At 38.0% G+C, this 15,638-nt stretch overlaps 2 protein-coding genes across 2 annotated transcripts in view; both read right to left on the reverse strand.

Annotated features, from left to right (window-relative positions):
- Positions 1–4,653, reverse strand: part of LOC107744038 (endothelin-converting enzyme 2-like) — a 39,989-nt gene extending 35,336 nt beyond the window's left edge. The window contains exons 1-2 of the mRNA XM_016557508.1: positions 4,620–4,653; positions 3,846–4,061 (exon numbers count right to left, since the gene is read on the reverse strand). Coding sequence (XP_016412994.1) covers positions 3,846–4,061; positions 4,620–4,653 — 250 coding nt within the window. The remainder of the gene's footprint in view (positions 1–3,845; positions 4,062–4,619) is intronic.
- Positions 4,654–4,857: 204 nt separating this feature from the next.
- Positions 4,858–15,638, reverse strand: part of LOC107744039 (endothelin-converting enzyme 2-like) — a 34,519-nt gene continuing 23,738 nt past the window's right edge. The window contains exons 3-5 of the mRNA XM_016557509.1: positions 10,178–10,264; positions 6,628–6,772; positions 4,858–5,075 (exon numbers count right to left, since the gene is read on the reverse strand). Of these exons, the coding sequence (XP_016412995.1) occupies positions 4,858–5,075; positions 6,628–6,772; positions 10,178–10,264 (450 nt within the window). The remainder of the gene's footprint in view (positions 5,076–6,627; positions 6,773–10,177; positions 10,265–15,638) is intronic.

Genomic DNA, 15,638 nt, shown 5'->3' on the forward strand with positions numbered 1-15,638 from the left:
GAGGCTGCCCTGGATAATGTAAAAGATGTCACATGCCTTTGCTGTGCTGATGGGGCTTCTTCATGACTACATCAATTATGCTAAAGAGAGCATGACAATTGGCAGCGATGCCTGATCTGTATTCATGGACTATGAAACAAACTGTAAGTGTATAATTTGTAAAAAACAAAATGTTAAATGCTTGTTCTGTGTTGTTGTTTAGTAGAGTGTTTACACTCCACTTACACTCCACTTCTTTCACACATATGTTTCTGATAAATGTTATAATATCAGTGTTAATGTTGTGTTTTATTTACTGTCATTCCAGAATAGTTTGTAAAGAACTTATCTATTAACTAATTGTACAACTATTGTATAATAGTGTTTTTGTATAATATTTTTATATGCATGTTACTTTTGGCTGTTTTCTCTTATTTTAAATAAATATTTACCTTTTGATAATCATTCTGTGTGTGTGTAAAAGTGATTTTAAAATGAACAAGATTTGTAGGTTTAATGTCTAGCTCGATTTGGGTTCATTTTAGCCTAGCAGTGTAGTAATTTTAAACCATAAAAAAGCAACCCAGCATGCTGGGTCATACATAAAACCATAAAAAAGCAACCCAGCATGCTGGGTCAAACATAATAACCCAACTTGTTGGGTTAAAACAACCCAGCGCTGGTTTGTCCCTTTTTGACCCAGCGCTGGGTTGCCAAAATAACCCAAATTGGGTTGTTTTTAACCCAGCCATTTTTAGAGTGTAGCAACCACTCTCTAACAAACTAGTAACACACTACCAATCACCCAAAACGCCTTAGCAAACCATCAAGCAACACTCTAGAAATCATCCACAAAACCCTGCAGCCACTTAGCTTTGACCTGCCAACCAGAACACCCTAACAACTACTTAGCAACACCCTCAACCACCTAGAACATCCAAGTAACAATCCAACCAGAACACCGTCTAATCATCAATAATCTAGAAATGCTGTGACAACAATTCAGAACTCCCTTGCAACACCCTGGCAACCACCCAGAACACCATAGCTATAACCTGGCAACCAACCAGAACACCCCAGCAACCATCTAGCAATGCCCTGGTAACCAACCAGAACACCATAGCAACCACTCAAAACAACTCAAACACCTAGCAATGCCCTGGTAACTCTGAATGAGAGTATAATACATGTCATAATTACATTTGATAATTTTTGCAGAGAAGCCCATATTCACAGTGGAGTCTAAATATTTTCACAAGCTTACAATCTAGTGTGACCACATTTCATCCCTTCACTCCTTCTCAACACTTTCTTCCTTTCTGTTTTTCTATCCTCTCTTTCTCTCTCTCTGTTCTCTGATGCAGGTCATTAGGGAACATTCTTCATTTACTGTTCGCTAGAGCGTTACGTTCACCTCATGCTGCACACACTCAACCAATCACACACACACTCCAAGAAGCACAATCCACAAAAGATGGATCATATATCTGAGAGTAATATGAGATCAAAAATATGTTCATGTAGGGCAAGTGTTATTAAATGTGCAGAAGGGTGAGAGAACAGTGTCGTGTGATTGGATGAAGACGGCTGCGGGGGTGATGCAACACACAGAGTCAATGTGATGGAGTGCCATCAGGGCAAAACGGCCGCAGGGACCCCAGTGTGAGAGCGCATTCATTAGACAGAGAGAGATTGATCAAAGCCAGCGCATCACAACAGCTTATTAAATAAAACAGGCAGAGTCAAACAGACCAACAATTAGAGAGAGGAATGAAGCAATGCGTTCGAGCGCAAAAGAGACTACATTAGCATTTCCTGTAGGGAATGCAGGAACTTACAAGGCAGCAAATAAATAAACAGAGAGTTCAATAAATAATAAACATGGGCAAAGTTTTTTTTTTTTTTTGAAAAATGAAAATCTGCATCCTGATATACAGCGAGGGAAGGAGAGGGACAGTGGAATTGATGAGATTCCTACACTTGACTTTCCATTAATTAGCATGGCTTGTTAAGGCAAGCATCAATATTGCTATTTATCATACTTACATACAAAACTTTAGCATGTAATGAATGACATTGATGAGCCTACGTAAAATCACGTGGCTTGTTAAGGAGAGGTGCTATTATTTTTGTAAGCGATCAGACCTACAGGATGTAGTTTGCTTGGTGGATTACAAATAGGTAAAAAACACAACGCAAACACCTAGCAACCACAAAGAACACCAGAGCAAACCTCCTAACAATGCCTAACCCTGAAAAATACTCTTAGCAACCATTTACCAATAACCTGGCAACCATAAAGAACAGCACAGCACCCACTTAGCAACACCCTAGAAATCATCAAAAACTGTGTAGCAACAAACTATCAATGCCTATGCAACTGCCCAAGACTCCATAGCAGCCATTTAGAAACACCAGGGCAACCACCCAGAACAACCTAGAAAACAACATGTAATGCCTAGACAACTACTCAGAATATCCTAGCATTTAGCAACACCCTGAAAACTTTCAAGAACAACACAGCAACCACTACGGAATATCCTGGCAATCATCAAGAATTATGCAGCAACTACTTAACAGCACCTTGGCAATCCCATAAATACCCTAGCAAGTGACCTAGTATCACCCTGGCAACCACTAAAAACAACATATTTGCAGCTTGCAACACCCTGACAACTACACAGAATATCCTGGCAACCATTTTCTTAATTGGTTTCTTCATTTTCCACCATAGCAACCACTTTGCAACACCCTGACAATCTTTAATAGCTATGCATATCGCAACCACATAGCAGCATATTGGCAGCTGCCCTGAACACTGTAGCAACCATCTACAAACACCCTAGCAACCATCAAAAACACCATAGCAACCACTTAGCAACACCCTGGCAATCATCAAGAACTTCGTAGCAACTATTCCTAGCAGCCCCATGGAAACTGTCCAGAACAATCTAGCAAAAGACCTAGCAACACCCTGGCAACCACTCAGAACACCCTATCTTAGCAACCTCTCTGAACAGCTAGCAACCACATAGTAATGCCCTGGGAAACACTGAGAAAACTCTAGCAACACCCTGGCAATCAAGGACTATGAACATAGCAAGCACATAGCAGCACCTAGGCAACTGCCCCGAACACTGTAGCAACCATCTAGAAACACCCTGGCAACCATCAAGAACACCATGGCAACCACTTAGCAACACCATGGCAATCATCAAGAACTATGTACAGTAGCAACTATTTAGCAGCAATTTGGAAACCATCCAGAACACTAATACCTAAGAAACACCCTGGCAACCACTCAGAACACCATAGCAACCACAGAATAACACCTGACAACCACTTATCATCACTCCACAAGTCAAAGTCAGTGGCATCATCACTGCCAGTTTGAATGTCAGTGTCATTGGAAGTTTTTGAAACTCTAATCTTGCATTTCTTTAAAAAGTATATCTGATAAAAACAAGACTCGCAAGCACAATACTGTAAATCCACGAGAGGTTGACTAATGGAGGCTTTTATGGTCAAAGAAACAGAACGAGTGGAGAAAGTCATTGTCCCTTATTGAACAAACAGACAGGGATGGATGCTCTCCAAGAAAACAAGTAATCAGGTCACACAGAGCAGAATCGATGGAAGTTTCTGAGCGGATCTACAAAAACAACCCCAGTACAGAGAGCTGAAGTGTAAGACTCTTCAAAATGCATGAAGGCAGCAGTTTTCTATTGGAAAATCAAATAAATCATTTAGAAGTCTTTCTAAATATATACTGTTGTGTGAACACTGAATGAGATTTACTGAGCAAATCCCATCCTACAAAAAGGATAAACGTGTGTGTGTGTCTGTGTGTGTTTTCCGGCACTTACCCAGCAGGTGTTTGAGCACAGCCTGGTTCTGGTCCCAGATGCTGTTAAATGTGCTCCAGCGGGACCGACCATCTGGCAGGGGGTTTTTGCGGACCCATCCTCCACAGGCGTACTGGTAAAAATCCTGACATGGGTCGGTGGAGCGGTCCAGAGCTTCCACGATCTTACTGGCCACAGTTACACATGCTTCTGTTAGACAGATACTACGGGCGGGATCTGGGGTTAAAGACAACAGGACATGGTATTTGCAATGCGTTAAAACTTAAAAAAAATTATGCAGATTATCTTGATTTTATCCATTTCAATGGTCTGATTTGGTCTGATTTTCACACTCGAATCGCCACCAAGAAGTAGTTTTATGTAAAATCAGCGGGTCTGATATGTGACCAAAAGTGTGAATCATATCCACTGGCCAGTTTTTTTCGCAGTGCGGTGGAAAAGAGATTAGTAAAAAAATAATAATAATAATAATTGTCACATTGAAGGCACGCAAATATTTGTCTTTTAGGACAGATACATTAACAGGTGTTCGTTCAAAAAAAATGTAAATGTTTAATTTTCACACCAGGACTTTCGAACTGGACTTGAAAGACATTTTGATGAAATATTTTCTTCTTTAGAGTAAAATGCACATAGTCTATGCAAGTGCGTGAACCCAAATGCATCTAGTTACGATACTATTGCAAGTTTACACATTTTTAAAGAACGCATTTCCATAATACAACCACCTAGTTGCATGCCAAAAAAGTACAGCTAGGTGTCAGAAATGTTCACCTGCTTTTTCTGGGTTTTTTATGCACCAGTGCATTTCTGCCACCTACTGGACTGGAGTGTGAAGCATTCGATGGAGCAATGGTAGCTGCTATTATTTTAGCATTTCTTTTTTTTTTTTTTCACCAAAACTAACTGGAGTACTCAGAAAATGGTCAAGGAGCCACACTGTACTTTTTTACTGACACGCTTGAACATACTACTTGTTAAAGTGAGTCATGATGATGTATGGCCATTGTATTCAATTCACCCAATTGACCATTCGCAGGTTCTGGTCCCAGATGCTGTTAAATGTGCTCCAGCGGGACCGACCATCTGGCAGGGGGTTTTTGCGGACCCATCCTCCACAGGCGTACTGGTAAAAATCCTGACATGGGTCGGTGGAGCGGTCCAGAGCTTCCACGATCTTACTGGCCACAGTTACACATGCTTCTGTTAGACAGATACTACGGGCGGGATCTGGGGATTAAAGACAACAGGAAATAGTATTTGCAATGCATTAAACCATGCAACCATGATGAATGTATTACTTGTTAAAGTGAATCATGATGATGTATAGCCATTGTATTGAATTCACCCAGTTAGATATTTGTTAGATAATCTCTCTGTGGTCTAAGAAGAAAGAAATGCATGCAAGCATGAAACAACTGTCAGTAAAATATATACATATACAGTATAATTAAATAATTTTTATTTTTGGGTCCCTATTTCTTTAAAGGGGTCATATGACGTTGCTAAAAAGAACATTATGTTGTTTATTTGGTGTAATGCAATGTGTTTATGCGGTTTAAGGTTTAAAAAACACATTATTTTCCACATTATTGTTGCTCCTCTATGCCCCGCCTTTCTGAAACGCGTCAGTTTTACAAAGCTCATCAGTCTGAAAAGCGAGGTGTACGCTGATTAGCCAGCTATCCAGTGCATTGTGATTGGCTGAATACCTCAACCGTGTGACGGAAATGTTACGCCCCTTAACACACTGTCTGTGATGCCGTATCCCGGCACGGCGAGACAAATCCAATAAAACCCATTACAAACGAGGCATTTGTTGCATCCAGTGGGGACATAATTACTGATTATAATGACTTAAGGGCTTTTCACACTGAAAGCGAAAATTCGACACGATGACGCTTTTGAATCGAAACAATAGATACCTATAGGGCTTATTCACACTAGGCGCGATCATTCGCGGTGCGAAAAAGCGAGGATTTTTTTTTCGTCCTGTGTGTCGATTTTTTCCCCGTCGCTCCACGATGAAACGGGCCGTCCAATCAGATTTGAGCTTAGATCATGTTCCCAGAGCAGCTGCTGTTGCACAAAAGGGGGAGAGTGATGGCGCTGTTTCGAAAACCAGTGTAAAGAAACACCGTTTTTTTTCGTCCTGTGTGTCGATTTTTTCCCCGTCGCTCCACGATGAAACGGGCCGTCCAATCAGATTTGAGCTTAGATCATGTTCCCAGAGCAGCTGCTGTTGCACAAAAGGGTGAGAGTGATGGCGCTGTTTCGAAAACCAGTGTAAAGAAACACCGAAGAAGAGTATGCCAGTAGAGAGAAGAGAGTGGATGCCGAGTTCTTGTTATCTTTGGTATCTGAGAACAGATTTATTCTCACATGTTCTTAATATAATTTCTAAATTCTCCATTGAATTATGTGATCTGGAGTGTCCGTTTTCTTCCACGTGCGCGAGTGTTATGAGTCAGAGCGCGTTAACTCTCTAGATCTTCCGTGTTTAAAAAAAAACGAGTGAAACTTACAGATCTTCTTTATGCATCAAGAGCTTGTAACACTCCAAAGAGAAAGGAAAAATTGAAATCACATCATATGACCCCTTTAAGTATCTACAGGGTAAGCACAATAACTCCTGGGAAATTCTATACTAAATAAATATACTAAACTGATGTCTTAAAAGCATGCCTACTTAATCAGTGTTACTAAGCACCTTATTTATCAGTAAATTATTGTGTGTTGCACTTATTGTGTGTTACACTTTCACTGCATCTATGTGTGTTACCTCTGTTATAGCGGACTCCCAGTGTGATCGCACAGCCAAACAGAGCTAGAAGTGAAGCGAGAAGCAGTCCGGCCAGCACTACTTCCAGTTGAGTCCTCCTGCCCAGTGGACCAAACAGCTGAATACCACCCTTACGGAATCCCACCTAAAACAGAGTCAAATATTGATCATAAAGTCTTTTTAAGTTGTTACTATTTGCTGGTACTCATCCTAAACTATGTAGACAAAAAGGTATTAAAAGGATGTTTGTATGTTGGATGTTTTTATGGTGACGCTTTAGATTACAACCCGCAAAGAACTACGTAAGTATACTGAATTTACGGTGTACGTTTCTGTAATTATAGTGTACCTATTCAGTACCTCCTTGTAGGTATAAGGGAATAATATGCTAATTTTGGGGAATAAAGGGGTAATAATCTGTAAAATTACAAATTATTTCTACTGTAAGTATTTTGAAACTAAGGGGGTACCTATTCTTATATTACGTGGTATGTATGACCTAACAACAATCTTATATTTGCAAACGATTTAGCAAAAACATACACTGTGCACTTTTTTATAAGCTACACATATAAAACACGCTGGTAATTGTTTCAATCCAAACGCTTGAGAGACTGTAGGGTTAGGAAGCTGGTTTGATTTTACCCAATTTGGGTTGATATCAGTAATAAGTAACCCGACGGTGCTGGGTTATGAATGTGGAGGACGTGAATGAGAGCATGCAGCAAGTCACACGAGTTCAAACGTGAACGGTTCTGTGTGCAACGAAATCCGTGACTGCAGTGCTTAAGACGGGAACATAGGATAGAACTAATCAAAGTATGTATAAACAATCGTTTCAGAGCAATTGTTGTAGCCACTTACCCTGTAACTACATGGAACAAGGGGGGAACAAGCACCACTTTAATTTACAGCCCACAAATGTTGTATTTACACTGTAACTACATGGAACAAGGGAGGAACAAGTTGGACTTAAACACAGAACAAGTTTATATTTGCACAGTAATTACAGAGAAAAATATTGCAATAGTTTTAATTTAATTGTCCGATGGCCAAATTAAACCCTCTACTTTTTTTTTTGCTATAAAACACCACAGTATACATTCCCTGAAATACAAATGTTGTATCATGTATTTTTTCTGCGAACAGCTGTAATCGCCATCATGTTTCCTTTAATAATAGAATGGTTAAAATACCTAGGCCTATAATAAAATACCAATATAAAATTATTTTTAAAAAGTATATCGTCTTTCTAAATCATTCCCAAACATAAGATTGTTGTTTAGGCCATGCGTACCATGTAATATTAGAATAGGTTTCAAAATACTTACAGTATAAATGATTTGAAATTTTACAGGTTGTTACCCCTTTATTCCGCAAACGTAGCATATTATTCCCTATACCTACACAGAGGTACTGAATAGGTACACTATAATAAAAAAAAAGTTATGCTGTAACTTCAGTTTACTTGCACAGTTCTTTGCAGGTTGCATATCTGGTTGTTACCCCTTTATTACCCAAACGTAACACATTGTTCCCTTATACCTACACGTACATTATGTATAGGTACACTATAATTACAGAAAGGTACACCATAAATTCAGTATACTTACATAGTTCTTTGCGGGTTGTAATCTAAAGCGTTACCGTTTTTATTTATATATATTTGAGAGATCTCATAAAGATCTTCTCAAAAAAGAGCAATGTCTTCTTGAGTAGAAACACTGGGAACATCCCATCCGTTTTTTTTGTTTCAAAATATACTGCACATCTCTTAACATCATTCAACACCCACAGAACAAAGAACAAGTTGCCTGGGGATACCGTATTAGATACATGTGTCATATCATTGCTTTCACGGCAAACCAACAGAAGAGGTGTCACATTTCCTGTTTGACATAAAAGTGAGCAGCAAATGAAAGGGGCCACATGAATCGATATGAATTAATATCAGATGTCACTCATAATTCATTGTAGGAAATTCCCTGGAAATCTGACCTGCTGTTTTCTTCAGTTAAAAGGTATAACAATATGTCTACAGCAGAAAAAAATACTGGAAAAAAGGTTGCTGAATATTTCTCATGCTGTTATCTGTGCTCTCTTTCCAATTCCCATACAGTATACAGTATCCACCATTTAATAGTTTTAAAAGGTGGCGATACAGGATTTCTGTGTTTTGAGAACATTACTCATACTGGATAATTGCTCAGATCCATTCTGCATTTCTATAACTTAAAAAATGAATTAGTTCCAAATCCACAAGATGTTTGCTCATTTAGTCATGAGTCATTATGTAATAAGCACTGAACCATTTATGTCTAGTTTTTCTACTGTACATTTATGACTTCTTATATTAATGAGCTCTATTATAATTGGCTAATCTTCACATATCAAAATACTGTTGCTCACTGGGGTCAAATTGCTGAATACTGAATAGGCTGATCTATAAATGTGTGTGGTAATACATTAATGGTGTAATGGTAGTGACATATTATCTTTGACAATTTCCACTTTCCTGGCTTTAACAGCTTAGTATGGATTAATTTGGTCTGCTCCACTGGAGAGGAAGTTTTGTGAAATACCTCAACACATTTTTGAACTGCAAAAGAACAAGAAGAAATCATGTTTTCCATGATACTTCTGCTTAAAGAGAATTAGAGTTCTACAACTTTGAAAGAAAATGACTGAATGATAACTGTACACAAAAATGTCTAAAACAATTCACACGAAGAGATGTCTTCATTCTGCTGGACCCTACCCACAGTGACTAAGAATATCCTCCTATCTACCCTCTAGACATTGGACATGAGATTCTGTATGCTGACTTTGAGCGAAGCAGTCAGTATCTATGTAATATCAGCTAACCACTGGTGTACCTCAAGGCTCGGTGCTTGGCCCCCTCCTCTTCTCCAAATATTTACAAACCATGAGACCTACACACTTAAAAAAAATAAAGGTTCTTTTTTGGCATGATGGTACCATGAACAACCTTAAACATCCATGAAAGCTTTCTAATGTACAGAAAATGTTGACACACTAAAAGGTTATTTGGGGAACCTAAAGTGGTTCTTCTATGGCACTGCTGTGAAAGCCCCCTTATGGAACTTTTATACTGAAGTGTGATTGTCAGAATTTCCAACTACTGCTATGTTTTACCCTTTCATCTGATGTTCTCACAGTGTCTGTGTGTATCTCAAATTGCCTGGATATCTCAGCCTGGAAGAAAGAACGTCACAACCAACTCAAGACAGATTTTCTTTCCTACTAGCCTAGCAATTCAACACAACTGTCAGCTATATTTTCAGCGGTAAGAGCATCCGACCAGGCAGAAAACAGCTGAAATTCACAGAGCACATCACAAATACCCAGCAATTGTTGTTTTGCTGTGTATTTTTCGGGGGAATTGTGCAACAGTAATAACTTCTCACTGTCTCTGTAGAACTAACAGCTTAAATTATTGCTTTCCTCATTTGTATGTGGAGTTGGATAAAAACATCTAAATGTAAACACAAAATGTGCCCATCCACACTGAGCCACGACTCACACTCACCTCCACACTGTCAGGAGAGATGGCTCCATCTGCAGGGATGTCTGACCCGTCCTCCTCCTCAAACGTCGCACGCTTGTAATTAGACATCTGAAAGGGACAGAGAGTAGTATTGTTAGCCCTAAAGGCCGATGTACACCAAACCTGAATGTGAACAACAGCAGACAGGGGAAAATAGTCCTTTTCACTGTTTTAAGTGACCTTCCAAAACAATCCGGCACTGGTAGAACATTTACTAAAGAAATGTTTTTGATTTATATGTGTCTTGCGAAAAAAAAATGTCACACAGCCACTTTAAAGTAGCTGTCAATTGAGAAAGACGCACCATGAAATCAAAATCGACCCTGTTTACTCTCTTTATATTTCTTTATATTAAGTTCCCACAGAATCAACAGAAAACCTTTTTAAAGGCCTTGAGGCGAGAGTCTGAGGACAAGAGATACTGCAAGAGAGTGTGAAATGGAGATGAATGTTGGGAGGGGGAGATTCCTTGTTTTTTCACCCCCATCTTGGATTACTAAAGAAATGTTTTTGATTTATATGTGGCTTGCGGAAAAAAAATATGTCACACAGCCACTTTAAAGTAGCTGTCAATTGAGAAAGACGCACCATGAAATCAAAATCGACCCTGTTTACACTCTTTATATTTCTTTATATTAAGTTCCCACAGAATCAACAGAAAACCTTTTTAAAGGCCTTGAGGCGAGAGTCTGAGGACAAGAGATACTGCAAGAGAGTGTGAAATGGAGATGAATGTTGGGTGGGGGAGATTCCTTGTTTTTTCACCCCCATCTTGGATGTCAGAGAGGAATTAATTTACACATTTGCACACACACATACACGACTCTCACTGTTCACAACTGAAGAGGCGGCTAATCTTCACCCGAGGGCAGCACTTTGCTGTGTAAGTCTCACTGTTATAAGCATTACCCCACAGAGATCAGCCACTCTTAGTTAAATCTAACCTTATTTACGCCGTCTATTGAAATCTCCCTGACTGCGCTGACAGCCATGTAGACCGCAGACGCACTGGCCTAGAGCAAAACCTCCTACCCAGGTTACCTAACAAGAGCAGACTAAACAAGACAGAGAGAGAGAATCTCTCTCACACACAATGACTTAATGAATCTAAATTAGAGCAACCATAGACTTTCATATATTAATATATATATTATAATATAAAAATTTAATAAGCACAAATAGTCCTGACTAACCAACTGTGCATTTCTAAAATAAAAAACATGTTTGCTTTATCAGTTGTTTGTCCAACTGAAAATGTCCCTGGAGGTTTTGTTTAACTTCTGCAGGCAAATTTGTCCAGAAAGTCTAGCTAACTAAACATACAACAGACGTAAGACACAGAGATCTACCCAGAGGAGAACTGTGCAGCTCGGTGTTTGCTTTTTTAAATCTTTGGAGACTTGATGGAGTTCTCAATTCTTTTATTTAAGAGTCAACTTTAAAAGAAACAATGTGAGACTAGTGTATTTTTCTCAGGAAGAAAATGTTTCCACTGGCTTTCTGTGCACAGCTTTCTGTCTCCAGAGATTCTATTTGTAACTTTCTGTTCCTGTGAGTATCTTTCCTTTTGAGTGACCAATGACAATGCAGATATCTAAAGAGCTGGATGACGAACTCATCCAAATGAAGCATACACAAACTTACATTAAATGAACACATTTTATTCAATATTCACTCAAAATTTGATATAAAATGAAATTTTTATATAAGGATGAATAGAATCTACAAGAAAAAAAATAAAAATGTCTTACTAATGCCAACAATTTTTGTTGGTTTTTAATACAAACACTTTACATACATTACTTTCATCTGCTAAAAGCCTTAGTCTTAAGACAGATGACTCTATTTAAGGTTTTACACACACACCAATATGGTTTAGAGCAAGACACAAGAAAGCAACAGGAGCCCTTTGCACAACATGTTTTAAAGTTCAGCCGGAACGCCACACTCAATCATCTCGGCTGTTTGTGTCTCAGTTGAATAAATGATTTGGAGTTTCAGTAAGCTATTCCTCAGTGGGCTTTTACAGGAAACCTTAAATGAGATTACAAAGACAAAAACTCTGACTCATGGTGATGTGAAACAAATGCACATGCTAAGCCCACACAAACATGCAGTTCAACAACTGCTAATCACTGCCTTGACATTTTCCCGTAGTTGACTCGTTTCCTCATAAGCAGTCAATTAACTGTTTGTCAGAGCTTCCCATAACACTTTGCAATGCAATGAGCGTGACTGAGAAGGGGGTGCTGTTTTAGGAGGTTTTATAGCCGCAATAATTCCCTCCAGAGGTCTGGACAAGATTCACCAGATTCCTGGCTGGCAGGTCACAGACTCTTCTCAGAGGAAGGAAAAACAATGTAGGACAACTTGGTGTGAAAACCACCCATGCACTCTAGTACTGAAGTTCCTCTTTCAACTGACACATTCATGACATGCTATCATGTGAAATTCAGTATTCAGTTTATGTTGGGAATACTACCATACTACATACCATACTACTGTACCATTTCTAGGGCCCTATGAAATTCTGATTCATTTATTAATTTTTCATTTTAATTCTTATGGATTCCTTTTATTATTACTTTATTATTATTATTATTAGGGCTGGGCAAAAAAATAGATTTTTCATTAAATGACGCCGATTCGATATCGATTCTCAAAAGCTGCGAATCGATCTTTTCCGGTATTTATTTCAGCACACATTTAAAACAAGATCTGATTAACGTGAATCTTATCATTAGTCTTCTCCACTAGATGTCACCCTTATTTATCTTGCGCGATGTTACAAAGAAGAATAGGTTTAAAATACAGGCATGTGGTTCTTAATTTCGTTTCATTAATTCACCATTTGTAAACGGATGTTTGTATTAAAACTATATTCACTGAATGTAATCCAAAAATCGAGAATCTAATCGAATCGAGAGATTGCGTATCGAAATCGAATCGAATCGGGACATCTGAATCGATACCCAGCCCTAATAATAATTATTATTATTTTTAAGGATTCCAAAGTTGAATAAAATTTTAGTGATCAAAAAGTGCATCTAAATAATTGATATCATGAAACTTACACAATTTAACAACAATTTATTAAAAGTTTAGCACAAAATACATTTTTAGGTTCCTTTTTCCCTTTTTTATGGATTCCATTGTAATGGTTAAATACAATTTAATAATCAAAACGCATGTCTAATTAATTGAAGTCATGATACTTCAGTTTATTAAAATCAGTTTATTAAAAGTTTAACAAAAATGACATTTTTAGGGCCCTATGAAACGTGTTTTTTTTTTTTGTTTCCATTTTTTTTTTCTGGATGCTGTTTCAATTGTTTAATAAAATTTTAATAATCAAAAAATTATTTTAATTTATACCTTCAAAAATTTGCCAAATTCTGTCACATTCCATATTATACTGTAAATTCAATTTCTATGACCAGATTCCATGACTCTGTACATATTTTCCATTGCGATGCCATAGGGCCCAACGTTTCTTCACAATATATTTCTACTGTCCATAGTATGCAAACTGTCTGTATGCTTAAGATGATCTACTGCAATACTACTGCATACTGTATCTCACAATGCAATGCACTACACTTGACCTTCCATTTCCATTGTGATGAATAACCTAGAACAGGAGTCAGACAATCATGTGAGCGATAGTGAGAGAGGTGTATGTATTTTATTTAAATAGAATCCTTCTAACCTGCATTTGAGGTAGTTATTTTGCATAATCACACGGTTAGGAAGTTATGGAGCTATAAGTACTATTAAGATGGTCTACCAAGCTTGTAATTTGCTGGTTTAGTTGAGCAGCCAACTGACAATTGCGTAAAATCCATTTAGAAACGGCCAACAGACCAGACTTCTTTTTTTTTTTTTTCAGCAGTGTTATCAGCCATGATTTTAACATCCTTAAATTATTTGATGGGACTGGTAAAACTTAAAATTAGAGTCAAAATGAAAAATAATCACAAGATGATGGCTGGAAGAGGCAATAAACATGCAAAGCATATGCAGCATGCACAGTGCAGTATCACACGGTATGTATTCCATTTTGAACACAGCCATAGTCTAATATATATAGAGCGCTATTACAGACTCCAGTCCAGCTCACAGCAGACCAGATAAAGCCATTGACGGATGACTAAGACTCACCGTTCATCAGCGCAGTAAGACACCAGCAATCAAAAAGCAGAAGTGAACTGGTGCAACTGCCTTGGAACGACTGGAATCAACCATCGACTGGAGAATGGGGGGAGGAAAGCCAATGTTTTGTTAACACGACCCAGAAAGGGCAGGTCACTACTGTGGGAGAGTGAAAGTTGCTGGGAGTGAGGAACAGATAAACCTCACTTCCGAAAAGGAGACTCCTATCTCAGTTACGTGGGTAACAGAGAAACACATGCATGTGGGGAAGTTGTAAAAAAGTCACTGGAGTTACAGTAAACAGTCGTTGTGGCTTGAACCACTGGTCAATGTCTGGGGATATGGAATAATGTAGGATGCTAACCATGTGAAACCAGGAACAGATCATGCCAAACACTCTTATGCATTTATTTTTGCTGTATTAGCACTTCTAAACAGTTAAAAAGATGGAAAGAAATCTGAAAGTGCTTGTTTGATAACAATCACAATGACTGGAATGCACATCATATCACAATTAAGAAGGTGGCATAATGCGCATTCATTAACAGAATTTATGTTTTGACAATGAAATGCTAAAATCTTGCCAAATATTCGTCTTCATCTGTTCCATCTCTCTCTTGATGGACTTCCAGGCTGCCTTCTATTCATTTATCACCCTTCATTTTCTATAAACGTCCTCATTCCAGCCTCTCCAGAAACAGCCTGTATGACTCAATAATCTGCTTCTGTTTAGTAAATATTTCTTACATATTTATATTAAATATTTTATAGCTCTCATAGCTTATGAAAGACCTCACATTGTTTATAAAACCACTGACGTCACAAGCTAACCAGAAAAGGCATTTTTGCAATCATCAAGTATTATTTTGCTTACACCTTAAAAACATATTAATACATCTTAATAATTTTTTTTTTTAAGTATTTTCATCATAAATAATTATTTCTTTAAATATTTTCTAAATAAGTTTTTAGGAAAGTTGTAGCACGTATTTTACAACCATGTAATAAAAAGATCAAATTATCAGATATTTTAACTAGGGCTGACAAAAAAAAATTCGAATTTCGAATATTCGTCGAATTGAAAATAAAAATCTAACGTTTTTGCATTCGAATTTTAGGTGTGCGTTAAGGAGGCAGCCTTATCAGTGGCAGACGAGATGTGATGACGATGTAAGTGTCGTTCGTTTATAATGTTTTTGTTAGCCTATCCAGTTGAAGCCACTAGATGCAGCGCTGCTGCGTTGTTCATTAAAAATATTGCGGAAAAAGAGAACATCAATGCGGAGAAGAT

Source organism: Sinocyclocheilus rhinocerous, unplaced genomic scaffold, assembly GCF_001515625.1.
Source record: "Sinocyclocheilus rhinocerous isolate Xijiao unplaced genomic scaffold, SAMN03320098_v1.1 scaffold407, whole genome shotgun sequence".
Lineage (NCBI taxonomy): Eukaryota > Metazoa > Chordata > Actinopteri > Cypriniformes > Cyprinidae > Sinocyclocheilus > Sinocyclocheilus rhinocerous.